The 24010-nt window shown below is 51.3% G+C and overlaps 1 protein-coding gene across 2 annotated transcripts; it reads right to left on the bottom strand.

Annotated features, from left to right (window-relative positions):
• Positions 1-11: 11 nt before the first annotated feature.
• On the bottom strand, positions 12-23821 carry LOC122390753 (probable ATP-dependent RNA helicase DHX37). 2 transcript variants are annotated; one of them, XM_043383999.1, is made up of 21 exons: positions 23672-23821; positions 16111-16193; positions 15773-15955; positions 10867-11088; positions 10424-10637; positions 9846-10041; positions 9393-9579; positions 8102-8317; positions 6533-6668; positions 6173-6395; positions 5862-6054; positions 4624-4779; positions 4109-4430; positions 3610-3797; positions 3256-3388; positions 2617-2878; positions 2186-2301; positions 1794-1931; positions 1359-1527; positions 999-1096; positions 12-682 (listed from the first exon to the last, which is right to left on the bottom strand). In XM_043383999.1, exons 2-21 carry the CDS (start codon positions 16189-16191, stop codon positions 582-584), a joined length of 3534 nt encoding a protein of 1177 aa, XP_043239934.1. In that variant the 5' UTR covers positions 16192-16193; positions 23672-23821; the 3' UTR covers positions 12-581. The 2 variants fall into 2 exon arrangements, with proteins under 2 accessions (XP_043239934.1, XP_043239944.1); XM_043384009.1 differs by lacking the exons at positions 15773-15955; positions 16111-16193; positions 23672-23821 and adding an exon at positions 13837-13977.
• Positions 23822-24010: the final 189 nt, after the last annotated feature.

The following is a 24010-nucleotide window of genomic DNA, read 5'->3' as shown; positions in this document are numbered from 1 at the left end:
GAAACAAAATATACCGATGTAGTAGTATTTATGTATGAACAAATGAGCGTTTATGAAATTCAACACGTTCATTTTCACCTGCTTGTGGTAGCCCTGGTAAAAGACGGCTTCGAGACGCGGCCCCGCCTCCGCCGTCGCACAAAAATCCGTATCCGGCTGATGCGGGTGGCTCAACAGTCAACAACCCTAAGCGTTCACCAGACATCGCACGGATCAACCAACAACACACTGCAAACAGACACACTATCAAACCATATCAACCCCGTACGTTAGGCCACTTATGCTCAACGCAAGCCCATCACAGTCACAAACGTAGTAACGGGTCGCCACTACTTCTGCATAGCCAAATACATTGTCCTGGTCACGATGATGTCATACAGCCCACGGGCTTCTAGAAACATAATCCTTCAGTCGCTCCAGGTACATTCTCTTCCAGCGACGCCTGAAACCAGCAGCACGGAGCTGAACTGGCAGGATGTTGGCCATTTGCCATAGCTGGCGTGGGTCGCTGGTCCACCACCGCCCTCATCCCAGCCCCGACTCTGCTCCCTGACTCCATGACTCGACTCAGTCGGCTGTGACTACGACTCTGACTCGGCCGGCCTGTCGCACGGCGGCCACAGCTGAGTCACCTTATCGTGAAGGATCTCCGGGATCCACTCCTTATACGCCGACAGCAGGTCTGAAAACCATAACGCACCTGTCAGTGGGTTCTTTGGGGATACTTATTGGATGATAGACGAGCAATTGAGGCTCTATACACAATGTCGTACAGTCCGACAGAAATGTATGAATCGTGCCATCGTATTTCTCGAGCAAACTGTTCGCGATACTGGATAACTTTGCTAGATCGGCTAACGGTTGCTAACAAAGACGCGTGGTGCATACATTGCGATCACCATCCCTTCTAGCGATGCTTCCGCGCAAGTCGCATAGCGCCGCACCGTTTCCGAATTTCCTATCGCGCGGCACCAGGCGCATACACGGGTTGCACTCACAGGTTGGTCTCCGCTGCCACACATCCAACAAGGTGTCCCGGTTGTCGCAGTTCTCTGCCACCAGTGCCTTCAGCAGACTGTCCGTCCGCGGGTGCAGCCTGCCACAAACACATCAGAAAGTCAGTCAGCCGTGTCCTTAGACAAAGGATGACTACAAGCCGGCTGGTAGCTGGCCGGCTGGCATCGAAATAAAGGGTTGATGTTTCGAGTCGGATGGTGATAAAATATGAAATAAGACTGCAGTAGATTTATGTTAAACTACACAAGCGAGCAGCCATCGGAAGTGAGACAGTGAATCGGCGAGCCTTTCCTCCACCGCCCAGAACCATTACCGACTGCCCCCACCACTCCGTCCCGTACCTGGCCCAGCTCTTGGTCATGGTGGCCGGCGGCGCCAGCAGCACCCTGGCGAACTCGGCCAGTCGGGGGCACACGTCTCCGCGCAGCAGGTGCACCCCAAACAGCCGGTACCGGTCCAGACCGGCTGGGTAGTCGAGCTGCACCGGCGGCAGCGGCCACACCGCCCGGCCTGCCGGAACGGACGGACGCGGTCAGGCGGGTACGGCAGGGGAGGGTCACGGCAGGATAGGTGAGGCGGGGTTACATGACAAAACAGTCATGAGCAGTTCGTCACGAACCGTCCACTAGAACCATAATAAGTCAAAACAGGGGACACATACGATGCGTACTTAACTATACTATACACAGGAAGTCTGAGGTCGCCGCGACGATGTAAACTCAATTGCCCTACAATATGTATGCCGCAATTGGTCGTCACGCCACCTACCCACGTACCGAATGTGGCCGTCATGTGGCACCGTACTCGGCCCGACACGGGGTCAAACTCTGGCGGCGGCTCGTCGAGCGGTTTGCTGAAGGTGCACTGGCCAGGACAGAGCGTAGCCAGCCACTCGGGCTCCACTGCGGTCACACCTGGAACGGAGAGAGGGGGAGGGGCGGTCAAAAGAGAGGAGCAAGTCAGCGGCTGCAGAGGACCAATCACTAGTCGGTTGGCAGGAAAAGCGACGGCTAAGGCTTGACCAAAAGTCTCAACATGAGATATCAATTTTTACGATCTACATGCAGCAATTGGATCTTTGATACGAAGAGCAACGTGAATGGCTTAACCCAACGTCATGACCCTGAAATAGCGGTACCCGAGCCCACCGGCCCGCGCGGCGCCGTACCGCGCATGTAGAGTTTGTTGGTCTCGTAGATCTCCTGGTAGGCGACGTACTGGGGCGCCTCCTTCCTCAGCACGGAGCCGCGGTGCAGAAACACTGGCTCCTCGATACTGGTACACCTGGAAACGACACAACGAATCAGCCTCATGCACGTCACGCAGTGAAAGGCTCATCATAAATGACAATGCAGACGGAACAAAGGGACAGCTGCATAATCAAATTGTAACATTTATTGGTGATTGACTGTATTTATTGTAAGAGCATAGCGACCTACGGTCGGTAACCGTCACCATGTCCCCTTTTCCCAGCTATATGGGAGCTAAATTTAGAGACATGTGCATTGTGCAGTATAATTTGGGAACATCGGCCAACAGCCACCATCACAATCGGCCCTCTCCCCTCCGTCCTCGTCTGCCCTCGTCTGCGCCGCGCACCTGTAGGCGCCCTTCCACCTGGGCCGGTCCTCTGGGTTGTTGATCTCCTGCGGGTCGACGCGGCGCGCCACGTGGTCGGGCAGGCCGGCCAGCAGCACCTGGCGCAGCAGGCGGCACTGCGCCTCGGACGGCGGCGCCAGGCGCGGGTCCACGCCCAGCGCCGCCGACGGCACCACCAGGTTGATCTGGTTGGTCAGCTGCACGCGCAGCTTGCGGATCTCGCGCATCGCCTTCAGACGCAGACCGTAGCGGCGGCAGAACTCTGCGGGGGGCAGAGGTTGGAGGCTGTCGTAATGGGAGAGTACAACACAGTTCGCCCTATGTCCAGACTGCCGGAGGAATCGTGTTTCAGCACGGAACGTAGAATAAAACACGCACCACACTTACTGTGGGGCGTGGCCAATTGTTGACCTGTGGATTATCAATGTGAATGATTCAGCTCAACGTCCCACGTGGTCCCAGTGACCTGACCCGGCAACCGACCTAGCGTGCTGAGCCACTATACATACTCTGCCCCAGTGACCTGACCCGGCGACTGGCCCGGTATACAGCCGGTGTACTCTGCCCCAGTGACCTGTCCCGGCGACTGACCTGATGTGAAGCCACAGTCTGTACGCTGTTCCAGCTGACCCTACTGACCTGGTGTGCAACCGCTGTACTCTGCCGCGCCCACGGCCCTGATGAGCACCATGGCGTCCCCGAGCAGCAGCGAGTTACCGGTGCCGGCCCACGAGCGGCGCAGGGTCATCCACTCCGACCACAGCTGCTTGGCCTGGCGGAGAGACACCGGGCCGCGTCACAGGGACAGTTACCAGTCTGCGGGAACAGACGACGTCAGTTGTGAGAAGGTAGTGAAAAGGAGAGATCGAAAGCGAGGTCATCTTCTGCCAGTGTTTTGTAAAAAACAAAAAACAAAAAAAACAGCACCAGCACAGTCCCAGCCCAGGCACACTGTCCTCGCAGCCACCCGTCAAAGCCGGTCCGCTTCCTTACATGTTCCTTGTCCTCGGCGGTGACGGGGTTCTCTAGGAGCACCTCCTGCACGCTGAGCGCCGCCACCAGACACACGGTGAAAGGCAGCAGCTCGTGCTGCTCAGAGAGCACCAGCATTTTGGCGAACCGCGCCGACACGGGGAAACAGGCCATCGCGCGGCCCAGGTCGGTGACGCGCGTCTCCGGCTCTGTCGGGGAGCGCGGAGAGTCATGTCATGAGTGACGAAATAATAACTCTAGTGCGACTATGTGAAGGTGCAAACTGAATAGGAATGGCGTCATGAGTGACTAAGACTGTTATTCGTAATCAAACAAACATTTACCGCATCATAAACATCGGCAGATGAATAGAAGTCGAGCGACCATCATGAAACACTTCGGCATGTGCCGAGTCACGTGAGCCAGCAACCTGTAAACCAATGTCTCGACTCCTACACCCACTGCACCTTCCCCAAAGGCATTGTCATCACCCGGCCGTCCCTCCCCCTCCCGAACTCACCGGCTGCCGGTTTATCCGCTCCCGGGGGCGGCGGCGGCGGCCGCTCCAGCGCTCCCAGCTGCACCAGCCGCTCCTCCGCGGCGCGCAGCTGCTCCCGGTCCGGCGGCGACGGGAACGGAAAGTTCACCACGCGGTCCACGTGCATGGCCTTCATCTGCAGCAGCACGTCCTCGACGGGCTTGCGCTGGATCTCTGGCCGCGCAAACCGCTCCATCTCGTCGTTGAACAGAGCCGAGGAGAAGAGCCGGTAGCAGTGGCCGGGAGCCACGCGGCCGGCGCGGCCCGCCCGCTGGTTGGCCGCCGCCTGAGACTCCCACATCACCTAATGGAGGAGAGAGGGTGAGCGCCGAGCGGTCAAATCCACGCCTGATATTCCATCATCAGCTAAAAATATCGGGGACAAGCGGGACGGAGAGGCCGACGACCCACTCTGCTGGCGGAATAATAAAACAACTGAATTGTAGTCCTGACCGCGCAGAGTTCGTATCTCTTTCATAGCAGAGCTAATCCGTTACCTGGAAGGCGGAGACGCCGGTCGTCTTCTCGTACAGCTTCTGCTTCACCTTGCCCGTGTCAATGACGTACTTTATTCCGGGGATGGTGAGCGAGGTCTCTGCCACGTTCGTGGCCACCACACAGAGCCGGGCGCCCTCGGGGACCGGCTCAAACACCTGAGGGAAGGGGGACGGAGGGACGTGAGCAGACAGCCGGGCGCCCTCGGGGACCGGCTCAAACACCTGAGGGGAGGGGGACGTGAGCAGACAGCCGGGCGCCCTCAGGGACCGGCTCAAACACCTGAGGGGAGGGGGACGGAGGGACGTGAGCAGACAGCCGGGCGCCCTCGGGGACCGGCTCAAACACCTGAGGGAAGGGGGACGGAGGGACGTGAGCAGACAGCCGGGCGCCCTCGGGGACCGGCTCAAACACCTGAGGGAAGGGGGACGGAGGGACGTGAGCAGACAGCCGGGCGCCCTCGGGGACCGGCTCAAACACCTGAGGGAAGGGGGACGGAGGGACGTGAGCAGACAGCCGGGCGCCCTCGGGGACCGGCTCAAACACCTGAGGGAAGGGGGACGGAGGGACGTGAGCAGACAGCCGGGCGCCCTCGGGGACCGGCTCAAACACCTGAGGGGAGGGGGACGTGAGCAGACAGCCGGGCGCCCTCGGGGACCGGCTCAAACACCTGAGGGGAGGGGGACGGAGGGACGTGAGCAGACAGCCGGGCGCCCTCGGGGACCGGCTCAAACACCTGAGGGAAGGGGGACGGAGGGACGTGAGCAGACAGCCGGGCGCCCTCGGGGACCGGCTCAAACACCTGAGGGGAGGGGGACGTGAGCAGACAGCCGGGCGCCCTCGGGGACCGGCTCAAACACCTGAGGGAAGGGGGACGTGAGCAGACAGCCGGGCGCCCTCAGGGACCGGCTCAAACACCTGAGGGAAGGGGGACGGAGGGACGTGAGCAGACAGCCGGGCGCCCTCGGGGACCGGCTCAAGCACCTGAGGGAAGGGAACAGCGCGGCCACGATCATCACAACGGGTCGTCTGGTCAACATTTCACGGCAACAACTCTTCAGCATCCTAACATCAATATCATTGAAATGAGGACGCGAAAACAATCAATGGAATGGGTATTTTTAATGGGATACCAGCGAGCTGTGAGGGATTGTCGGGACTCAGCATACCGCATCTCCGACACACCATATTGACAGCACACACAGCCCCCCCCCCCCCCCGACACGCCCCTGGGACGGACCTGCGACTGTTTCTCGGTGGAGAGCATGGCGTACAGCGGCAGCACGTGCAGCGGGTGGCGGTCGGCGCCGGGCACCGCCGCGGCCGCGCGCTCATCCTCGTCACCGTCCTCCTCGAGGTCGCCGTCGTCGCCCTCGCCGTCGGCGCCCTCCAACAGGTCCTCGGCTTCCTCCGAGGGAGGCTCGATGGCGTAACTGGCGGCCACAGCGGGCGGGAGGGTCAGCGACCGGGCAGTATAACACACTGCCCCATAGTGGGGAGAACTGCGGCAAAATAGTTAACCCACAAAATATCATCTCCCGCTGTTCTTACCTGTCCAGGTTGACCTCCGGCAGCTCATTGCTCTTGTGTTTCCTCTGTTTCTTCAGCTTGGGGTTGAAGAAGATGGCTTCCTCCTCCTCCTCAGTCAGTTCCGGTTTCTTCTCGGCAGGCGCCGCTTTCTGAACCTCCTTGCTTTTCGCATCCTCCTTGGGCTGGGTTTTAGAGGGGAACGTCTTCTTCAATCGCTGCATAATGCTGTTCACCTCATTTTGACCTGGTGAAATAAGATTGGTGATCAGCAATGATGAATTTTGACGTAACCAAAGCAAAAATAAGTCAATAACACAGCCCACAGTTCAGTAGTCACTAAGCCGCGCACTGTTCAGTGCCCGGTCGCCGTGCCCCATTCACCTGTGACGAAGATGAGGATGCCGCCGTCGGGCAGCGTGCGGTGGATCTTGCACGCCTTTCTGTACGCCTCGCCCACATAGTCGTCCGGAGTCCGCTTGCTCCAGTGCACGGTGACAGGGAACTGGCGAGACTCCACCTGGTAAAAGGGAGATACCATTCAGTCGCTGGAATGGGGAGCAGATTCGCTCGAGATGCATCCTTCACTATATCACCGGTCTGAGCCGGTCCCGTAGCTCAGTTGGTAGAGCGTTGGACTCCGCGTGGTGAGAGCACGCGTTCCCGGTTACAACAGTCCGGGTTCGAAGCGCGACGGGCGCTTGACATTTATGGGCCTCCTGACAGGTATGGTTGCGGTTGGTGGCAGGCCGTAACCAGGTGAAGTCAGTGAGGGGACCGGCCGTGCGCGGCTATGTGCGCACGTTAAACTTTGGACTCTAAATTCTGCCATAGAACTGGAATTACGCGATCGGAGGGTAGAGGGCAGGGTCACCGCAACAAGCTTCGCTTAGCGGTGGCTCTGTCCTTGTGAATCCTTCCCATCAAAAGGTTCGGACTACATTTTTTTTTAAATCACTGTATGCAAAGATTTTGTGGACAGATTTCCCGTGATGAAAATGGACGACCTTCAGTGGAATGGAATGTAAACGAAATAGAAATCAAAGTTGTTACCTACCGATGTCGTAAAAAGCATAGGTATGTTGGGAGGTAAATAAATCGATAGCACTGAGTAAAATGCAACTTTTCAGACATTTCGGAGAAACTACGGAATACTTACGTTGGATTCATATTTAAATTCATGGATAGATACTTTGGATGTATGCCATGTTCTGACAAGTTTCGTAGCATGTAGCAGAAGTCTTTGCGATTGTAAAACTACAAGATCTCTCAAGCTACCTTTGCATCTCACCAGTCACAAAAATTCAGGGGCGTCGACGCGTAAGGAAAACTGGCCCGACTTTTTCTCGGGGGGCCCCCACCGGTGGGGGCCCCCAGGTGTCGAACGGCTTCCCAACGTACATTTACATACATACATGAGCAGGGCCCCCGAGCCGCAGTAGGGCCCCCGCGGTCTGCAGCAGGGGCCCCCGCGAGCCACAGCAGGGCACCGCCTAGTCGAAAAAGTGGTCCGACTAGTCGGAAAAGTCGGACCGGTGTCGACGCCCTGCACAAAATAACAAAATCATAATAAAGTCGTGTAAAAAGATAACTGAACAAGCAATGTCCGGGAGCGGCTGATAAGTGATTAGCGGACCCGGCGGATAAAAAAAAAAACGGATCAAGTTTCTTTTCTGAGTCCGATGTACCATAACGACAAACCGCTACGATCGATATGACAATATACCGAGGGAACGGGAGTTCAGAATACCGCACAAACCTCGAAAAACGCGGCATCACCTAAACTAGAGCTAATGGAAACGGTATTAATAATCTCCTTATCTGCAAATAAAAAGTCATCTATCATATAAACGAATCAGAAAAAACTGAGCTACCAACTTTCACTCTTCTCAGTAAGATATCACTTAAACAATCAGCATTTACGACCAGCCTACCGCCGCCGCGGAGGCTGACCTTGATGACTGGCGGCGGGACCTTGAAGAGCCGCCTGTTGGCCGTGAAATCCTCCACCCGCAGCGTGGCCGACATGATGACCAGCTTGAGCGGCCTGTGGCGTTTGTTGCGCAGCGGCACGATGCGCGACAGCAGGCCGATCAGGATGTCTGTGTAGACACTGCGCTCGTGGGCCTCGTCGATGATGATGACGCTGTACTTGTTCAGAAGGAAGTCCTGAGCAGAGGATGGCAAAAGACGAGACGTCAGTTAGCCCACCTTTTTAAATCAATAATGGATTGCGACACAAGAATCCACCCGGCGACATTTCTAGGGGCTTAAAAGGCACACCTACCCACCAATGGGAAGCGAAAAATGAGCAAATGAGCCTGACCTGATACTAACACAAGTTCAACAGTCGAATAAGATCGACGTCCGGAAGTTAAATTAGCCTTTTACCTTTGGCAGCAAAATATTTTATGAGATCAAATGATGCACAATGCTGTTTGCTTATTGTCTAGCCACGTCACTCAAGGTTTTTACCTACTGAACTTGATCACAATAGGATGCCAATACTGTTACATAATCACTAATTAGATCGGTCATCATCCGGACATTTATTTTTGTCCGATACGGCACGATAAGGTCTGCCACCCGATATCGGTGAAGCGGTACTGCGGCCACCGCGGCGGCAGCCCGCTCTCCATTTTTACCGCCACCGAGCGTTGGAAGGTCGATATTCAGATACCGCGTCTGACAAGGAGAGGCCACAGTCTGCTGTTCCCAGGCCACTGGCCGGTGTGGCGTCCCTCGGATATCACCCACCAATGACAGGTCACGGTCCCAACGGCGCGCCTCTGCCCCTCCCCAGTTACAATAGTACATACCCACACACAGACACAGACACCGCCGAGCTGATGTCCCGATTATCGGCCCCATCACGTCCGGGTAAGTGCAAGATCCCACCCTAGACGCATAGCCGGGCCCAATGGCGTTCAATCAGAATACAGTTAGACGCTACTGATTAGGCATCAGGAAGACAAAATGCGTGTTCAATTTTTATATCGGAGTCAAGGTCAACGTCGTTGGACGGCAAAAGTTGAAGCTTTTGCTGATATATCGCAAGATGTGACAAAATATTTGACCCTCCCGCCATTTTTTGTCTTCTTCTAGGAATCAAGAAGTGATAAACAAGCCCGAAAAGATCATTAAGGACACCTAAATATTTCATAATTCGGTAAAACCACAATCCAGTATATCTAATCTCTCGTTCCATGACATCAAATTTGCAGCCCCTGCTCCGCCCTCTCACCGTCTCGATCTCCTTGAGGAGGACGCCGTCGGTCATGAACTTGATGCGCGTGCTGTCGGTGGTGTTTCCCTCGAAGCGGATCTGGTAGCTGACCTGGTCGGCGGTGAGGCCCATCTCCTGGCGCACGCGCCGTGACATGCTGACGGCGGCCACCCGGCGCGGCTCGGTCACACCAACCAGCTGCTCTCTGCGCGGAAACGGGGGCGACAGCGACGTCAATGGACCGTCAATGTCAGTCTGTATGTAAATGCAGCACTCCAGTTGTAGTACCCCATCTGAATAGCATTTCTTAAAGCACATTTAGGAAAGAAGACTAAAAGGAGCACCCACTTAAGAAGAGGGACATCAAGATAGAACTTCACCCAAGTAATTGCAACACTGTTGTCCGTTCAATCACACGGCTATTCATCACCTCCGTGCCATTGGCCCGGCGCTCGTCCCTGAATGTCCCACCTGGCGTAGCCGGCCTCGTAGAGGAACTGGGGCACCTGGGTGGTCTTGCCCGAGCCCGTCTCTCCGGCCAACACCAGCACCGGGTTCTCGCGCACCGCCTCGACGATCTGCTGCTCCTCAGCCAGGATGGGTAGCTTGAGACGCGCCTCCTGGATCTCTCGGCCCCGCACCACCGGCGTGTGCTGCAGGTGGAGGTCTGTTCCGGGCCGCGCAGTACCGGTCAGCGGCCGGGTGGTGTGGGTTCGGTCCAAACAACGGCGTAACGCACCCTAGCCTGATCGGCCTTAAATGTAATTGCGAAGCATCGAACAAAGCCGTAGAGTGTCGTCAAAATATCGCTACAAGCGTTTGGGTCAAAATAAAATCAGCTTATAAGCGTTTGCGATGAATACAATAGAAAGCAATAATATGCATAAATAATAATACGCATGCGCATAAGATCCGGATATTTCTAAAAAAGCTATTGCCAGGTCGGCATAATCAGTGACAGGCAGGGGCCAACTGTGCGCCGTTCACCATCAGTGACTGGTAGGCGGCGGCATCACCTGGCTGTGAGGTGTGCAGGTGCAGCGGCTCACCTGAGTCTTCGGCCGGCTGTTTGACCGGTCCGGCGGTCCGTGCCGCCTTCGGAGCCGGCTCGCCGCTGGTGCTCGGCGTCTGGCCCGCCGACGACGCCAACTCGGGCTCTGTCGGAGACGTCTCTCCGTCCTCCTCTCCGTCCGGTGCTTCACCCTCCTCCTCCTCCTCCTCCTCTTCGTCTTCGTCGTCATCCGATTCACTTTCCATCACCACCTTGGACGCCACGATGGTGTCAGCCCGTCAGTACTATTGCGATTTATGGAACTATCTTTACTCATTGGGGTCAATAATATAAAAAATCCCCTTAAGTTAAGTTCATAAAGTTAGATGAAAACAGAAAACTTATATAGAACGCACAGAAACAGAAATGTGCATATCGAAGAGAGTGATTGAATAATTATGGCTTGGCACATAATCACGCACAGATCCACGCTGCCCACACCTCTGTTCCGATGACGTTGGGGTCGCTGGGCGGCTGATCGGCGCCCTCCTCTCGCTCCTCCTCCCCGTGCCTGCGGCGCCGCTTCCCGCCGACCGAGCGCAGCCTCTCCTGGGCGGCGGCGCGCTTCAGACCCGTGGTCTGCACGCTGGTCACGCCGGTCAGCCGGTCCAGCAGCGAGGCATCGCCCTGCACCTGCTGCAGCGACGCCAGGAGGCCGGCCCGCTGCGCGCACAGCCCCCGGCGTCAGATGGAGGGGAAACAGGGCAGGGATGTGGGTGCAATAAATGTTACATATGAGCGAGGAGTGACCCAAAATTTGTCAATTTGGATGGGAAACAATACCCAAATTAAGATCATTTTTAATTTTCACTCTCATCTTCAATTTGAAGAACAATTTTTTACTCATAATTTTAAAGAATTTCAAAGAACCTGCGCTGAGGATTGGTTTACAATACATCCTACCATACTCAAAGGTATATTTTGGTGGGGGGGGGGGGACCTGGGAGGTACGGGCCGGTTTTGTGCAATGACAATTTGCTTCCTGTGGGCAGTGGCTAGACCTGGTTTTTCACTCTGTGTACGTGAATTTGCCTTTCTTGTAAAGTGCGCATGTTATTAGGTATCTGGGATCAACTATTTTGTCTCGAGATAACTTTTAATAAATCATACGCTTTTTCGATCCATCAAAATACACCGGGAGGTATGGGTCGGTGTCATGTTTCATATTCTATTCTCGGCATTGAGCACAATACTCGTAGCTGGGATCTATCTTGAGCTCTCTTAGAACCCAGGTACCGCATGAGTGGCCAACAGCCTGCTTCTTGGAGGTCACTTGGCCGCATCTTTATTCAGGTGAACTCAATCACGTTCCATGAAATACCAGTAAAACGCCTTTTGGGCGAAGAACGAGCGAGCGAGATAGTGAGCCCTGCACGTGCGGAAGGGCGAGAGGGTACTTCCAATAGGCTTGTGCAAAGCACCCTTCTAACCGGTCGCTAGCGGTGTGCCAAATTTGAACGCAATCGGCCCAGCCGTTCCTGAGATCTGGAAGCGGCATTCTGCACGTGCGCACGTGCAAACGGGGTCCAAACTGACTTTTGCACGGCACCCTACTAACTGGTCCCCAACCGTGTACCAAATTTGAGCGCAATCGGCCCAGCCATTCTCGAGATCTGGGAGCGCCCCCTGCACGTGCGCACGTGCAGTAGCACCCTAACCGCAACACATGGGAATGCATTGCCTGGTGGGTGCCTACCTGTATGCCAAGTTTCAGCGAAATCGCCCCAGTAATTACCGAGTTATTGAAATGGGAACAAATTTGGCACCTCTTCTTTTTGCATTTTGCACGTGCAGTGGGGGTCACTCACATAGATCAAGAGTTTCCGACCATTGGTAGAAGGGATGCAGCTACCCTATAAAAATTACCGCAAGACAATCGCCCAAGCGGCTGCTGAGATATGGACCTCTCAAAATCACTACTTTTGCAAAACAGCTTGAACACCCTTGACATTTCACGTGGCACGTGCCACGACGGTCACTGAAATGTATCAAAAGTAGTCAATTACGGGGTAGAAGGGATGGGGCTACCCAGAAAAAAAAAACGCAGGCCAATCGGTCCAGCGGTTGCTGAGATATAAGCCTCTCAAAAGCGTTACAGGCCGGGCCGGGCCGGGCCGCTCAGACTGAGATTTTTCCGTTATATTGAAAAGACTCACTTCGCTCGCTGCGCTCGCCCGCTCGTAATAAGACTTAGTAACTTGAGTAAAATGGCATTTTTGTTCGAAATGCAATTTGTAGTTAAGTTTTCGAGCACGCTCGATAAAAAGAAAACGTATTGAAGAGGACATTCAATGAAAACATCGTTTTATTGATTTAGGATCACCGAGGGTGGGTGGCCCGAACCTCCCAGTTAGGAAGTCAGAATGTGCGTAACATATCAGCTCATAATCTTGCGAGAAAGCTTCAAATTGTCTACCCAGTCTTACCCCGCGTTCGGAGTCTCTCGGACGACGAAGATTCTTCGTCGTCCGGCCAATCCCTTTCAAGGTCAGCGGGGGCTTGGCTGCGGTAAGTGCGGTTATGGCACGGGCTTGGTCGGACGACGTAAAATCTTCGTCGTCCGCGAGACTCCGAACGCGGGGTTAATTTGCATGATTTAAACTTTATGTTAGCGACAATGTGACATAATAAAACGAGCCTGGTTCATACTTCATATAAATCCCTATATAAAGAAGAATAAAGAATAAAATCATATAAAAGAATTTTCTGTATGTACCGTATTTTACTCGAAGAGGGCAAAAACGCACTATCGCCGATCACTGCCAAAGGAGACTGAGGAAGAATTTGGAAATATCGTGGGTTGTATAACGAAATGGCTGCTACCAGTTTACGCGGTCAAATTGAAAAAAAAACGCAAAACTTCTTCAAAACTGCGATGGTCCATACTTCCCGGGTCTCCCCTACATATTTGATCCTAATTCCACTCATTTTTAGGTCTCACCTGGCCCAAATTTCCTACTCCCCTTTATCTTTTTTTAGTGCGGAATTTTCCCCTCTGACACACAAGCCAAAATACAATTTTGGCATACTGTGAGCAAGAGCTTTGCAAATCAACCCTCGCCTGTATTGGTGTTTGGCCAGACGCGAACGTATAGGGTGGGGGTGGGGGTGGGGGTATCCGTTGGACTCCCCTTGCCGTTCGGCCTCTGATGGAGCTAGAGCTCCGCGAAGAAAAAAAAAACAAGCGTGTTGCCTGTGACGAGAAGAATCCGGTGGTACCTAATTTTGAAGTCCTAGGTCAAAGGTTGACCTTCCAGGTCAGACGGTGATCGAATCATATGTGACGATTTTGAGCGGGCACAGTGTTTCTCGCGTGCTTTTGCGGCAAAATTCTCAAGCCCAATAGTGAATGTTTTTCCTGAGACACCATCGTATGACATTGACAGTTGTTCTCAGTTTACCGTTACTCACGAGCATGTGCTACGTGTCCTTCTGTCTATTGACGTCCATAAAGCCTGTGGACCGGATGGACTGAGCGGACGGATTTTGTCAGAATGCGCCCACGAACTCTCTGTTCCGCTGACAAAGATTTGTCGCTTGTCCCTGAGTACTGGCCAGTTTCCTCGTATTTGGCGGCGGAGTCACGTAGTTCCTGTACATAAAAAAGGTAGCCGTCAAGATGCCAACAATTACCGTCCTGTCTCGCTCTTGTCCATCTGTTCCAAGGTATTGGAGCGCGTGGTATGTGATCAGCTGATTCAGCACGTGTCGCCGGTGCTGTCAACCGATCAGCATGGCTTCCTCGCTGGTCGTTCGTGTGAATCGAACTTAACATGTCATATGTATCAGCTGTGGGGGTCAGTCGCGAGTGGTCATCAGACAGATGTTATTTACACGGACTATTCTTCCGCTTTTACCTCTGTTAATCATGAGCTGTTGCTGCACAAACTTAAAAACTCTTATCATCTGACTGGTGCCGCCCTAAGCTGGTTTCGATCGTACCTTTATGATAGAGAACAGTGCGTTGTACTGAATGGTAAAAAATCTGACTGGACCCCAGTCGTATCTGGGGTGCCCGAAGGCAGTATTTGCGGACCGATCCTGTTTGTCTTGTATTGCAATGACGTAGCTGAGCACCTCAGCTCAACATGTCTTTTGTATGCCGATGATATGAAGCTCAGTCGGTGCATTCGCTCTCCCTGTGACGCTGCACTTCTTCAACGCGATTTGGACAAATTCTTTGAGTGGTCTTCGGTCTGGAAATTACATCTGAACCCAGCTAAATGCAAGGTCATTACTTTCACTCTTCGGAAAAAGCCAATTGTTTCTACCTATCACATTAACCATTTAGCATTAGAGCGCGTCTCTGAGATGAGAGATCTAGGTGTTATTCTCGATTCAAAATTGACATTTGGTTCACACATTGACAGCGTTGTGGGGAGGGCGAATCGTGCCCTGGGTATGTATTTACGCTCCCTGTCATCCCATCGTGTGCATGGGGAAAGGAAGTTTCCACCATTCCCCTTGATAGCCGGTTTCAATGCTCACATCCGCTCCGTTATAGAATTCGGCAGTGTAATTTGGGCGGGAGCTGCGAAAACGCATCTTAGACGCATTGAAAGGATTCAACATAAGTTTCTAATGTGGCTTGCGGTACATTCAACCAGACCTTGCGAATCCTTGGACTATGGTGCTCTGCTACAGCATTTTGGTGTTTTAAGCATTGGTAGACGACTTGCGCTGAACGATTTTAACTTTATACACAATGTTTTCTCTGGACGCGTTAGCTCACTCAATGTTCTGAGCATGTTCTCCATTGCCGTTCCCAGCGGTCGGACTCGATCTCGGGCTGTTTTGCATGAGCCCACAGCTAGGGTGGACACTATCAGAAATGGTATGTTTTGTCGTCTTCCACGCCTTGCGAATGACCTGTGCGCCAGACAGCCTACTGCTGACTTGTTTGACAGGAAAGTTGCGTTCAAGGCCGAGGCTCGCGCATATGTTCGAACATGTTCCTTATGAACTTGTGTTTTTAACTTTAAACTTTTGATATGATGCTCTATTTATGCATAAGGTGATCTCTATTTGACTCCGTCTTTAATTGGGCATGTCCTGTTGACGGTTATACCAAATACACAAATACACAATACACAGGTCAATGAGCCAAAGGTCCGGAAAATCGGGACCTGCTAGAACTTCCTAAAATGAAGTTGTTATGGGTTTTTTGGGGTGCTGATCACGAATTTCATGTTAATTTTGATCGCAGGTGATGTCTTCATGCATTAAGGCCAGGTCAGAAAAACGAGGGGGTCTGTTTGACCCCCTATAAGTGCGTGGTTAACATGCATGTTCTCATCACATGATCACACACATTCTATGAATTGAGCTCACTGCAGTGCTTCCTTACCTTCTGTTTCTTCTCTTTGCGCTGAACAATCTGTTCTAATTTCTTCCTTTGCTTCTTTGATAGCAGCTTCTTTGGAGTTAAGCTTTTGGTAACATCTTTTGTTTTCCTCTTCTTGCTGGGCAGGATCAAAGCATTTGAGTCATCTTGCTGTTGGTTCTTCAGCTCAGTTGCAACCACAGGTATCTGAAAATGGCATCAAACGTATAGTATACAATATAGCAACAGTTTGTTCAATAAGATCAGAACATGGTCTGTTATTATAATACAAGTTTAACTGCAGGATACAGTTACAAAGTGCAGCTACCTATCACAAATGTTGAACAAGAAACATATCAAACCTTTTCTTCTGGTGCATGTTGAATTTTAATATCCTTCTTTTGCCTGGCCTTCTCATTATAGCGCTTACGTAAGCGACCCATTGCTGAAATGTGAAAAACAAAATGGGTTAGCATGCAGAATGCTGTTTTTTAACAGTGATTGGCACAGTGATATAACCAGGACTGTGGAGTCAGAGTCAGGGTCAGAATCAGTTGGAGTTATCAGTTAACACTTAACAGACTTTTCAGAAGTCAAAGACAGAATGTCAAAATCTTACCAACTCTGACTCCTGAGCCAGACTTCACACTCCACATGTGGCATGACCCACATCTGTTTTCTTGACAGCATTATGCTCATTGACCTTTCCACATCATAGTGTGCCAAAGCTAGGGTCAGAGTAGGGACATAACTCAAACTACAAGTTCATTTGAGTCCTATAATATATATAATATAAGGTGGTCTTAAAGCACTAAGCAGGTGTCACACTTTTTTGCAACCAGGGAGAGGCACAATACCCAGATCAGATATGCTTTCTAACCAAACCAAACTGAAACCTGACCAAACCTAACCTAACCTTACCTTGAACCTACAACCTAAAACCTACAACCAAACAACCTACAGCACCTCTCCTTGGTTGCAAAAAAAAATGAGTGTGACTCCTACTTTACTACCATCTAATACAGATGCTAGGTTACATCCCATACTTTCGCCGAAGTTTATAAATGCTAGGTTACATCGCATACTTTTGCCGGAGCTAGGGTCATGACCCTATTTTTTTGGGTATTCTTATAGCAGGCGTCTCACATGCTGCCACCGGTTTGGGAAAAGTCGCTAGATTCGTCAGGTCTAGAGATATTTCTACCAATTCGCTATATAGGGTAATTACATAGCGGTTATTTCAAAAAAGGAGTCAGTTTTTTTCTGAGGGGGGCAAGGGGGGGTACAGTGGATCTTATTAGGATCTCCAGACGTAACTAGATGGCGTTGAGCCTTAGTCGAGTCCATGTCAAATTCAAGGAGAGGTCACTACCGAGCTGGGCCCGATGGGGAGGTGGGCGGGGAGGGGGGGGGGGGGCGGGTGGCGAGGTCACGGTGCGGGTGACCTGTCAAACAGCCCCGGCGCGGTGGGGCACTGCCGTAGGCAAATGGCGCGCTCCAGTGTTGTTCCATATCGCGGTGGTGGGCCGGGCGGCCGGTTAGCTTGGCAGCTTGGAAGGAAAGGATAATGAGGCATGGTTTTGCTGTGGCCGGTTCACCTACTGTTACTTATGATGCACCCAGAGTAATGCAAATGTGGCGTTGATAATGCAGCTGGCAATGGAATGCTAGCGAATGCTCCGAGCGCTTAGCTATAAGGAATAAGGTTTAATATTATCTGTCTCCTGAAATTTTCATTGAATATAATTCAAGCACTAGAAAGATCGTATTCGTTCGCCAGTTTTTTGACCGGCTGGCGTTTCTTGCGTAGAGCGCCCTTGGGCAAATATTTAGGTATAACGCAGGTGATTTTTTTTTTTTTTTTTGCTGGTAAGACGCCTTTAGGGTCAAATCAAGCAGTGGCGGCGGAACACCTTTAATGAAGTGGGGGCACTGCCGACTTTTGGTCCCATTCTTTCCATGCAACGCCCATAGGGCTAATGTTAAAATGCCAAAAATCAAACGGGGGCACGGTGCCCCGATGCCCCCCCCCCCCCGTTCCGCCACCACATGAAATCAAGTCGCCAAGAGACGATGAGGAAAAGTGGACGAACGCCACATTTCTGTGCATGAAGTCTCGAGTTATAAAAAGCTAAAAGTTATTATACGTGTAAGCTAAAAAACAATAAGATCAGTTAATAAAAATATTTGACCCGAAATTAACTTCTGTTTTGTCTGACCATGATTGCATGTATGACCCCGGTCCAGCCTGGTTCAACTCGGCCCAACCTGGTTCGGCTCCCCCCTTTTTAATATAAATTTGGCCCGAACCTTTTGAATGGAAGGAATCACAAGGACAGAGTCCCCGCTAAGCTGAGCTTGTTAAGCGTTGACCCTGCCATCTACCCTCCGATCAAGCAATTCCTGGTCTATTGCAGACTATGGTTTTGAGGTTTAGTCTATGGCAAAATGGTCTATGGTTTAGAGTCCAAATTTTAACGTGCGCACATAGCCGCGCGCGGCCGGTCCCCTCACTGACTTCGCCTGGCAGCGGCATGCCACCAACCACAACCATACTCGTCAGGAGGCTAAAAAAAACGTCAAGCACACGTCGTGTTTCGAACCCGGACTTTTGCAACCGGGACGTGCGCCTTCACCACATGGCACATGGAGTCCAACGCTCTACCGACCGAGCTACCGGGACGGACATTTACCTCGGGGTTTCGCCTCGTGACATTGACAGACGTCAGACACTTTGGCCGAACTTTAGCCGAAATACTGAGCAAGCTGCGCAGGGCGATAGGTGCTCGTAGCGTTGAGGTTGGGTAACCTGTGAGCTGAACGCGATGTCGTGAGTTCGAGCCCCACTCCCGGGTCTGGTTTTATCTAGACACAACCAAACCCTTTCCTTCTACTGCAACACAGCTAAGCACGATGACATCTTTCCCCAATATCCTCCCCAAAAGTCAATATTATCGCTTATAAACGTTTAGCTAAGTTTCATTTTTTAGGAAAATATTTTTGGTCATTTGTCTGGAGCCATTTCAACTCTTTTTTTCTTTTCTGATTCTTTCGACCCGATAAAACCCACCAAAACTGAACGTGCCAAATGAAAAATATCGAACTCAAATAACAGTTTAGAAAAGCCTCATCATGCATCATGAAAAGCATCATGCAACTATCGACTGAAAAGTTGCATGCTATGAATACGTCCAAGATTTCAATTATCGTTGTTCAACATTTTGGCTGGAACTGACGCTGCCTCTGGCTTGCCCGTTTGTTTGAGATAATGATTCCCTTCAGTCGCGTTCTTGCCGGTTCCACATGAACAGGATACCACCATACCGGAGTGAACGCACCCGCAACCATCATCCCCTCCCCTCAGCCTCGGCGCAGTGGCGGGCGGCCCTGGGCGGCCCACTCCCGGCGCTACGCACGCCCCATGCGCCGTGATACCGCGTCACTCCCCCTCCCTCCTTCCCCCACAATGACCGGTGACCTCACTTCCCTCGGGATTTGGACTCGCCCTACCCCGACCGTAGCGCCACGTGGTGGCTCTGGAGATCTTAAATAGACCCACTGTACAACAGATAACTTGTTTCCCGGGAACGCCTGATCGGAGTCAGGCTTGCAAGGCCGCGTTGGAAAGCGTTCGAGTAGACAAACCTAATGGCTAATTAGTAATGCGAATTATCATCGGATACTTGGGGGAGGGGGGTGCGTGGGGGGATGGCCCCTTGACGATAGCTCGGGAACGGCTGATCGGAGCCAAGCTTGCAAGGCGACGTTCAGGGCCTCCTCTAACATGTTAACTGGGGGGGCCGCGGCCCCCCTAGTGATGCTGCTGGCCCCCCCAGTGGAGCTGAAATCGCGTCACTGGGGGGGCCACACAGTTAAACCAATAATGTAGAAAAATGAGGAAATTTCACTAAAAGCGTACCACACAAACAGTCCAGATTCCAGACTATCTTCACGATCACCACGTTACTAATTTTAGTTTTCTTATACCTACCGTTGTTTTTTATCTACAAAGAACATTTCACATCCGCATGTTGCCTAAGATGAGCCACGGAATGAGTTCAGACAATGCAGTTTTTATAATCGAACACCGACTGAAGTCCGAACGGGGCATGGCCATTGATGAATTCCTTTGAGAAGGAAGCGTCCCGGAAGGTCGCCCTCTCAATCAGTCAAACGCTCACGCTTCTACACGGAGGACTATTTTATTCGGGAGACGGGTTCATTCTTGAAGAGGAAATCTTGCTACGGTCAAATGAGAACGCGGCGGAGCACGGGAAAAGTTTTTATTCCCCGGTGTTTGGGACTGGAAGCAATAAGCCCTCACACTTATTGAGGGGTTAGCCGTTAGATAGACCCACCCCTAGGGTTTTCGTAAATAACTCACGTAAAAGTGGCCCAGCGTGGCAAAACTTTTAGTATTCTTGTGATTATCAATTGGCTGCACATTTACTGAAATGACCCTGGTCCCTAGCCTTCATTACTATTGACCTGTGGCCTGTTTCTTAAGTCATTTTCAGGCAGGTAGCTTTTTAGGATAGTGAGCTGTTTTCAGGCAGGTAGCTGTTGGTTAATGGATTCCAGTGTTAGTGGGAAAGATTGACCCTCACACTTTTAGCGGTTGGTTATATTCCTGACGCACTGCGTGCCGTTTAATACAATTTTTCTATAATATAGGGATTTTGTTTTATTCTCGAAAGTCGAAAAGCCAGAAATTTTCGTCGATTTCGGACGTTGCCGGGATCGTTAGGTACCTAAAATGTGACCCTGCCGCCTGGATCCACCAGTAGGGTGACGTAGCCTACCATTTCTTGAATATATTTTTTTTTAATTAAAAATGAAAATCATGGTATCAGGGCTGTGACGAAAAATAAGTGGCCTAAATCCGATGAGAAAACTGGATTTGGGGGTACCCTACTATGTATTTCAGACCCCATGAGACCCTGTTTTTCGGCGATAATTTCTTCAGTTTTTGTCTAATTGGCTTGAAATTTTGACATTAGACATTTCAGCTCAAGCGCCAATTTTCATCAACATGGTCTCTTAACAAAATGTCAATATTTAGAGCACTTGTCATAAGCTCGTAATGCTAATTAGATTTTGCACCCGGATAGAGGCTCGTTCGCTACCGCAGCGGATTGGATGGGAGCGCTGGCCAATCACGTTGCGCCGGGCCCAACTGAACTCCGCCCACTGGCCGTGACCGCGCTGGGTCTATGCCAGCTCAGTCGGCGGCAGCACCGCGGGGAGGTCGCACGGGGGCCGCGCGCTGGAAACATACATGGAATCGACAGGAAGTGTCTGAGAGCGAAAGCTCGCTCTTCATTTGGGGGAGCTGGTAACCGCCTCTCTCTTTTTGGTATATGAACACCGATCCAGCTCAGAATATGAAGAATAATCATAATGAGGATATTAACCTCCCCAGACCCAACCTTAAATAGAGAGCTGAGTCATGCACTATCTGAATATGTGAATGAATGCACATTCTTGCGCCTATCTCAAGGTCAGGTCGTGCCACTGTTCTGTCACCTATGACATGCGAAGCCTCTGCACAACTCGAAAATATGTATCGATGTGGTTGGCTGCGTCAATCGCTGTTTCTGAAGACGTTGTATACCTATGCAGAAAACAACAGAGTAGGATGATGAGTCGCGAGCACTTCCAATTGCCTAAGACATCGCTCCACGAGCTGTGTTCGTAACTCGGGAAACGTTGAGAAGGGATCAGAAATGTGATGTGCGATTTATTGCGCATGGTAGAAATGTGACATCAGAATAAGGGAAACAAGCGCATAGGCTATAGTAAAGAAATCGCGTCTTTTTGTGAAACTAAAGTAACTTTTCAAATTTCAAGCCCTCCAATAATGAGGCAGAAGGCTATTTACTTACAGGTATTTTAATTATTTGCAGTTCAACACGAAAGCCTGGGGTCAAGTCAGTTGAATCCGGTGACATCAATCTAGCCAATTATAAAATGGGTTAGTTCTGAAGGTGTTCATGTTGCACCGCAATCACATGAATCCATTTCAAGCATAGGTACGCATAAGCATAATATATTTCATATTGCAATCACACTTCTTAAATGCTACGTTGTAACTGTTTATCATGTCTTGCAAATTTGACGTAGGCTGACCGACGTCTTGCATCAGTTCAGTCAATTGACGTCAACGGTTTTTTAATGACGTTCAATCAAGCAAAAATGCAGCCACTAGCCATGAACTTACTGAACTTGTAACTTACGTATATCTTTATTGATTGACATGGTGAAGGCTAATTTGCGGCAAATGCAATAACGAAGGCTAGTGCGCTAATTATGAGCGCTAGTTTCTGCTGTATCGTTATTACTGCAACGGCAACCGCAGTGCAGCCACGTCCAATGCGAGCCGCCCCGGTCCGGCATACGGCCTTGGGTCCGGCAGCTACTGCCCCGTCGGCTCCACGCATAGGACTGACCGGCCAAGGTCACCGCTCCGTCCGCCGGGAGGGCGGAGCTTAATGGTCACGTGCCTGTGACGTCACACCTACGTACGGATAGCCTCTACTCCACTGACGGATTTACGGAGCTGATTTTAACATTACGAGGCAACGACAAGTACCCTAACAATTGATATTTTGTTAAGAGACCATATTAGCGAAAATTGGCGCTTGAGCTGAAATGTACTTTGCGAAAATTTGAAGCCAATTGGATAAATATTAAATAAATTATCGCCGAAAAACAGGGTCTCATGGGGTCTGAAATGCATAGTAGGTTTGACTTCTGAGCCTCTGGCCCCCCCCCCCCCCCCAGTGAAAATTCCTTAGAGGAGGCCCTGGCGACGTTGGAAAGCGGTCGAGTAGACAAGCCTAATTAGTAATGCAGACTATCATCGGGATACCTACTGGGGGGAGGTGGGGGGGGGGGGCTGCCCCCTGACCGATAGCTCGGGAACGGCTGATCGGAGCAAGGCATGCAAGGCGGCATTGGAAAGCGTTCGAGTAGACAAGCCTGATTAGCAATGCAAACTATCATCGGGATACTAGGGGGAGGGGTGTGTGTGTGGGGGGGGGTACTCATAAGATTGTCTTCTCGAACGCTTTCCAACGCCGCATTGCAAGCCTGGCTCCGATCAGCCGTTCCCGAGGTATCGGTCAGGGGAGCAATCCCCACCCACCCCCCCCCCCCCCGTATCCCGATGATAATTTGCATTACTAATTAGGATTGTCTACTCGAAGCTTTCCAACGCCGCATTGTAAGCCTGGCTCCGATCAGCCGTTCCCGAGCTATCGGTCAGGGGACACCCCCCCCACGCACCCCCCCCCCCGTATCCCGATGATAGTCTGCATTACTAATTAGGCTTGTCTACTCGACCGCTTTCCAACGTCGCCTTGCAAGCTTGGCTCCGATCAGCCGTTCCCGAGCTATCGTCAAGGGGCCATCCCCCCCACGCATCCCCCTCCCCCAAGTATCCGATGATAATTCGCATTATTAATTAGCCATTAGGCTTGTCTATTCGAACGCTTTCCAACGCGGCCTTGCAAGCCTGACTCCGATCAGGCGTTCCCGGGAAACACATTATCTGTTGTACTCCCCCCCCTTGCCCTCCGAAAAACTGACTCCGTTTTTGAAATCACCGCTATGTAATTACCCTATTTAGCGAATTGGTAGAAATATCTAGACCTGACGAATCTAGCGACTTTTCCAAACCGGTGGCAGCATGTGAGACGCCTGCTATAAGAATACCTTTTTTTGGACAAACTTTTTCAGCAAAAAGCAGAAGGCTGTGGCTGCCACAGAATCTATCTACTGATACAGCTCACAAAATATTGATAAGGGATGTAGAGCCTGCTACTAATCCAAGCTGACCCTTCTCAAGTTCTCAATGAAATGAAGCATGTTGGTCAAACAGGTTCACCAGCCTTTGGCGAAAAGATGGAGGCATTTACTTACCTTAATTAAAATATTTAACTATTTTACGCCTTAGTATATTGATATCGGAAAACCCCGCACACACAAATACGATGATGGGCCATGGGGTATATGACACTGTACACACACACAAACACGTGTCAGTGTAGCAGCAAGGCAAGCAGCATGTGTATTTGCCTGCACCAGAAATGTCTTGACTTCGCCAGTTTGAATTATAAACAAGCGCTAAAAATTCTGTGTCATTCATTTAAGATTTTTGTTTTTTAATAGCAACGTATTTTTCATAATGTGAATCTTTATTAACAAATTTCAAATTTGTATTCCTTTTGTTGCCACCCTTCACCTAAAGAAATGAAAAAA

This window comes from Amphibalanus amphitrite, unplaced genomic scaffold, assembly GCF_019059575.1.
Source record: "Amphibalanus amphitrite isolate SeventyFive unplaced genomic scaffold, NRLGWU_Aamphi_draft 000021F_arrow, whole genome shotgun sequence".
Taxonomy (NCBI): domain Eukaryota; kingdom Metazoa; phylum Arthropoda; class Thecostraca; order Balanomorpha; family Balanidae; genus Amphibalanus; species Amphibalanus amphitrite.
The sequence above is the reverse complement of the archived record's forward strand: the minus strand, read 5'-3'. Positions and strand labels throughout refer to the sequence as shown.

What these genes read in the sequence shown, in the direction of transcription:
- LOC122390753 (XM_043383999.1), bottom strand. Translation starts at nt 16,191, where the DNA reads ATGGGTCGCTTACGTAAGCGCTATAATGAGAAGGCCAGGCAAAAGAAG. An exon ending in TCCTCAAGGAGATCGAGACG is followed by an intron (nt 8,318 to 9,392) that starts GTGAGAGGGCGG and finishes TCCTCTGCTCAG; the next exon opens with GACTTCCTTCTGAACAAGTA. An exon ending in CCGGCGTCTCCGCCTTCCAG is followed by an intron (nt 4,431 to 4,623) that starts GTAACGGATTAG and finishes CTCCTCCATTAG; the next exon opens with GTGATGTGGGAGTCTCAGGC.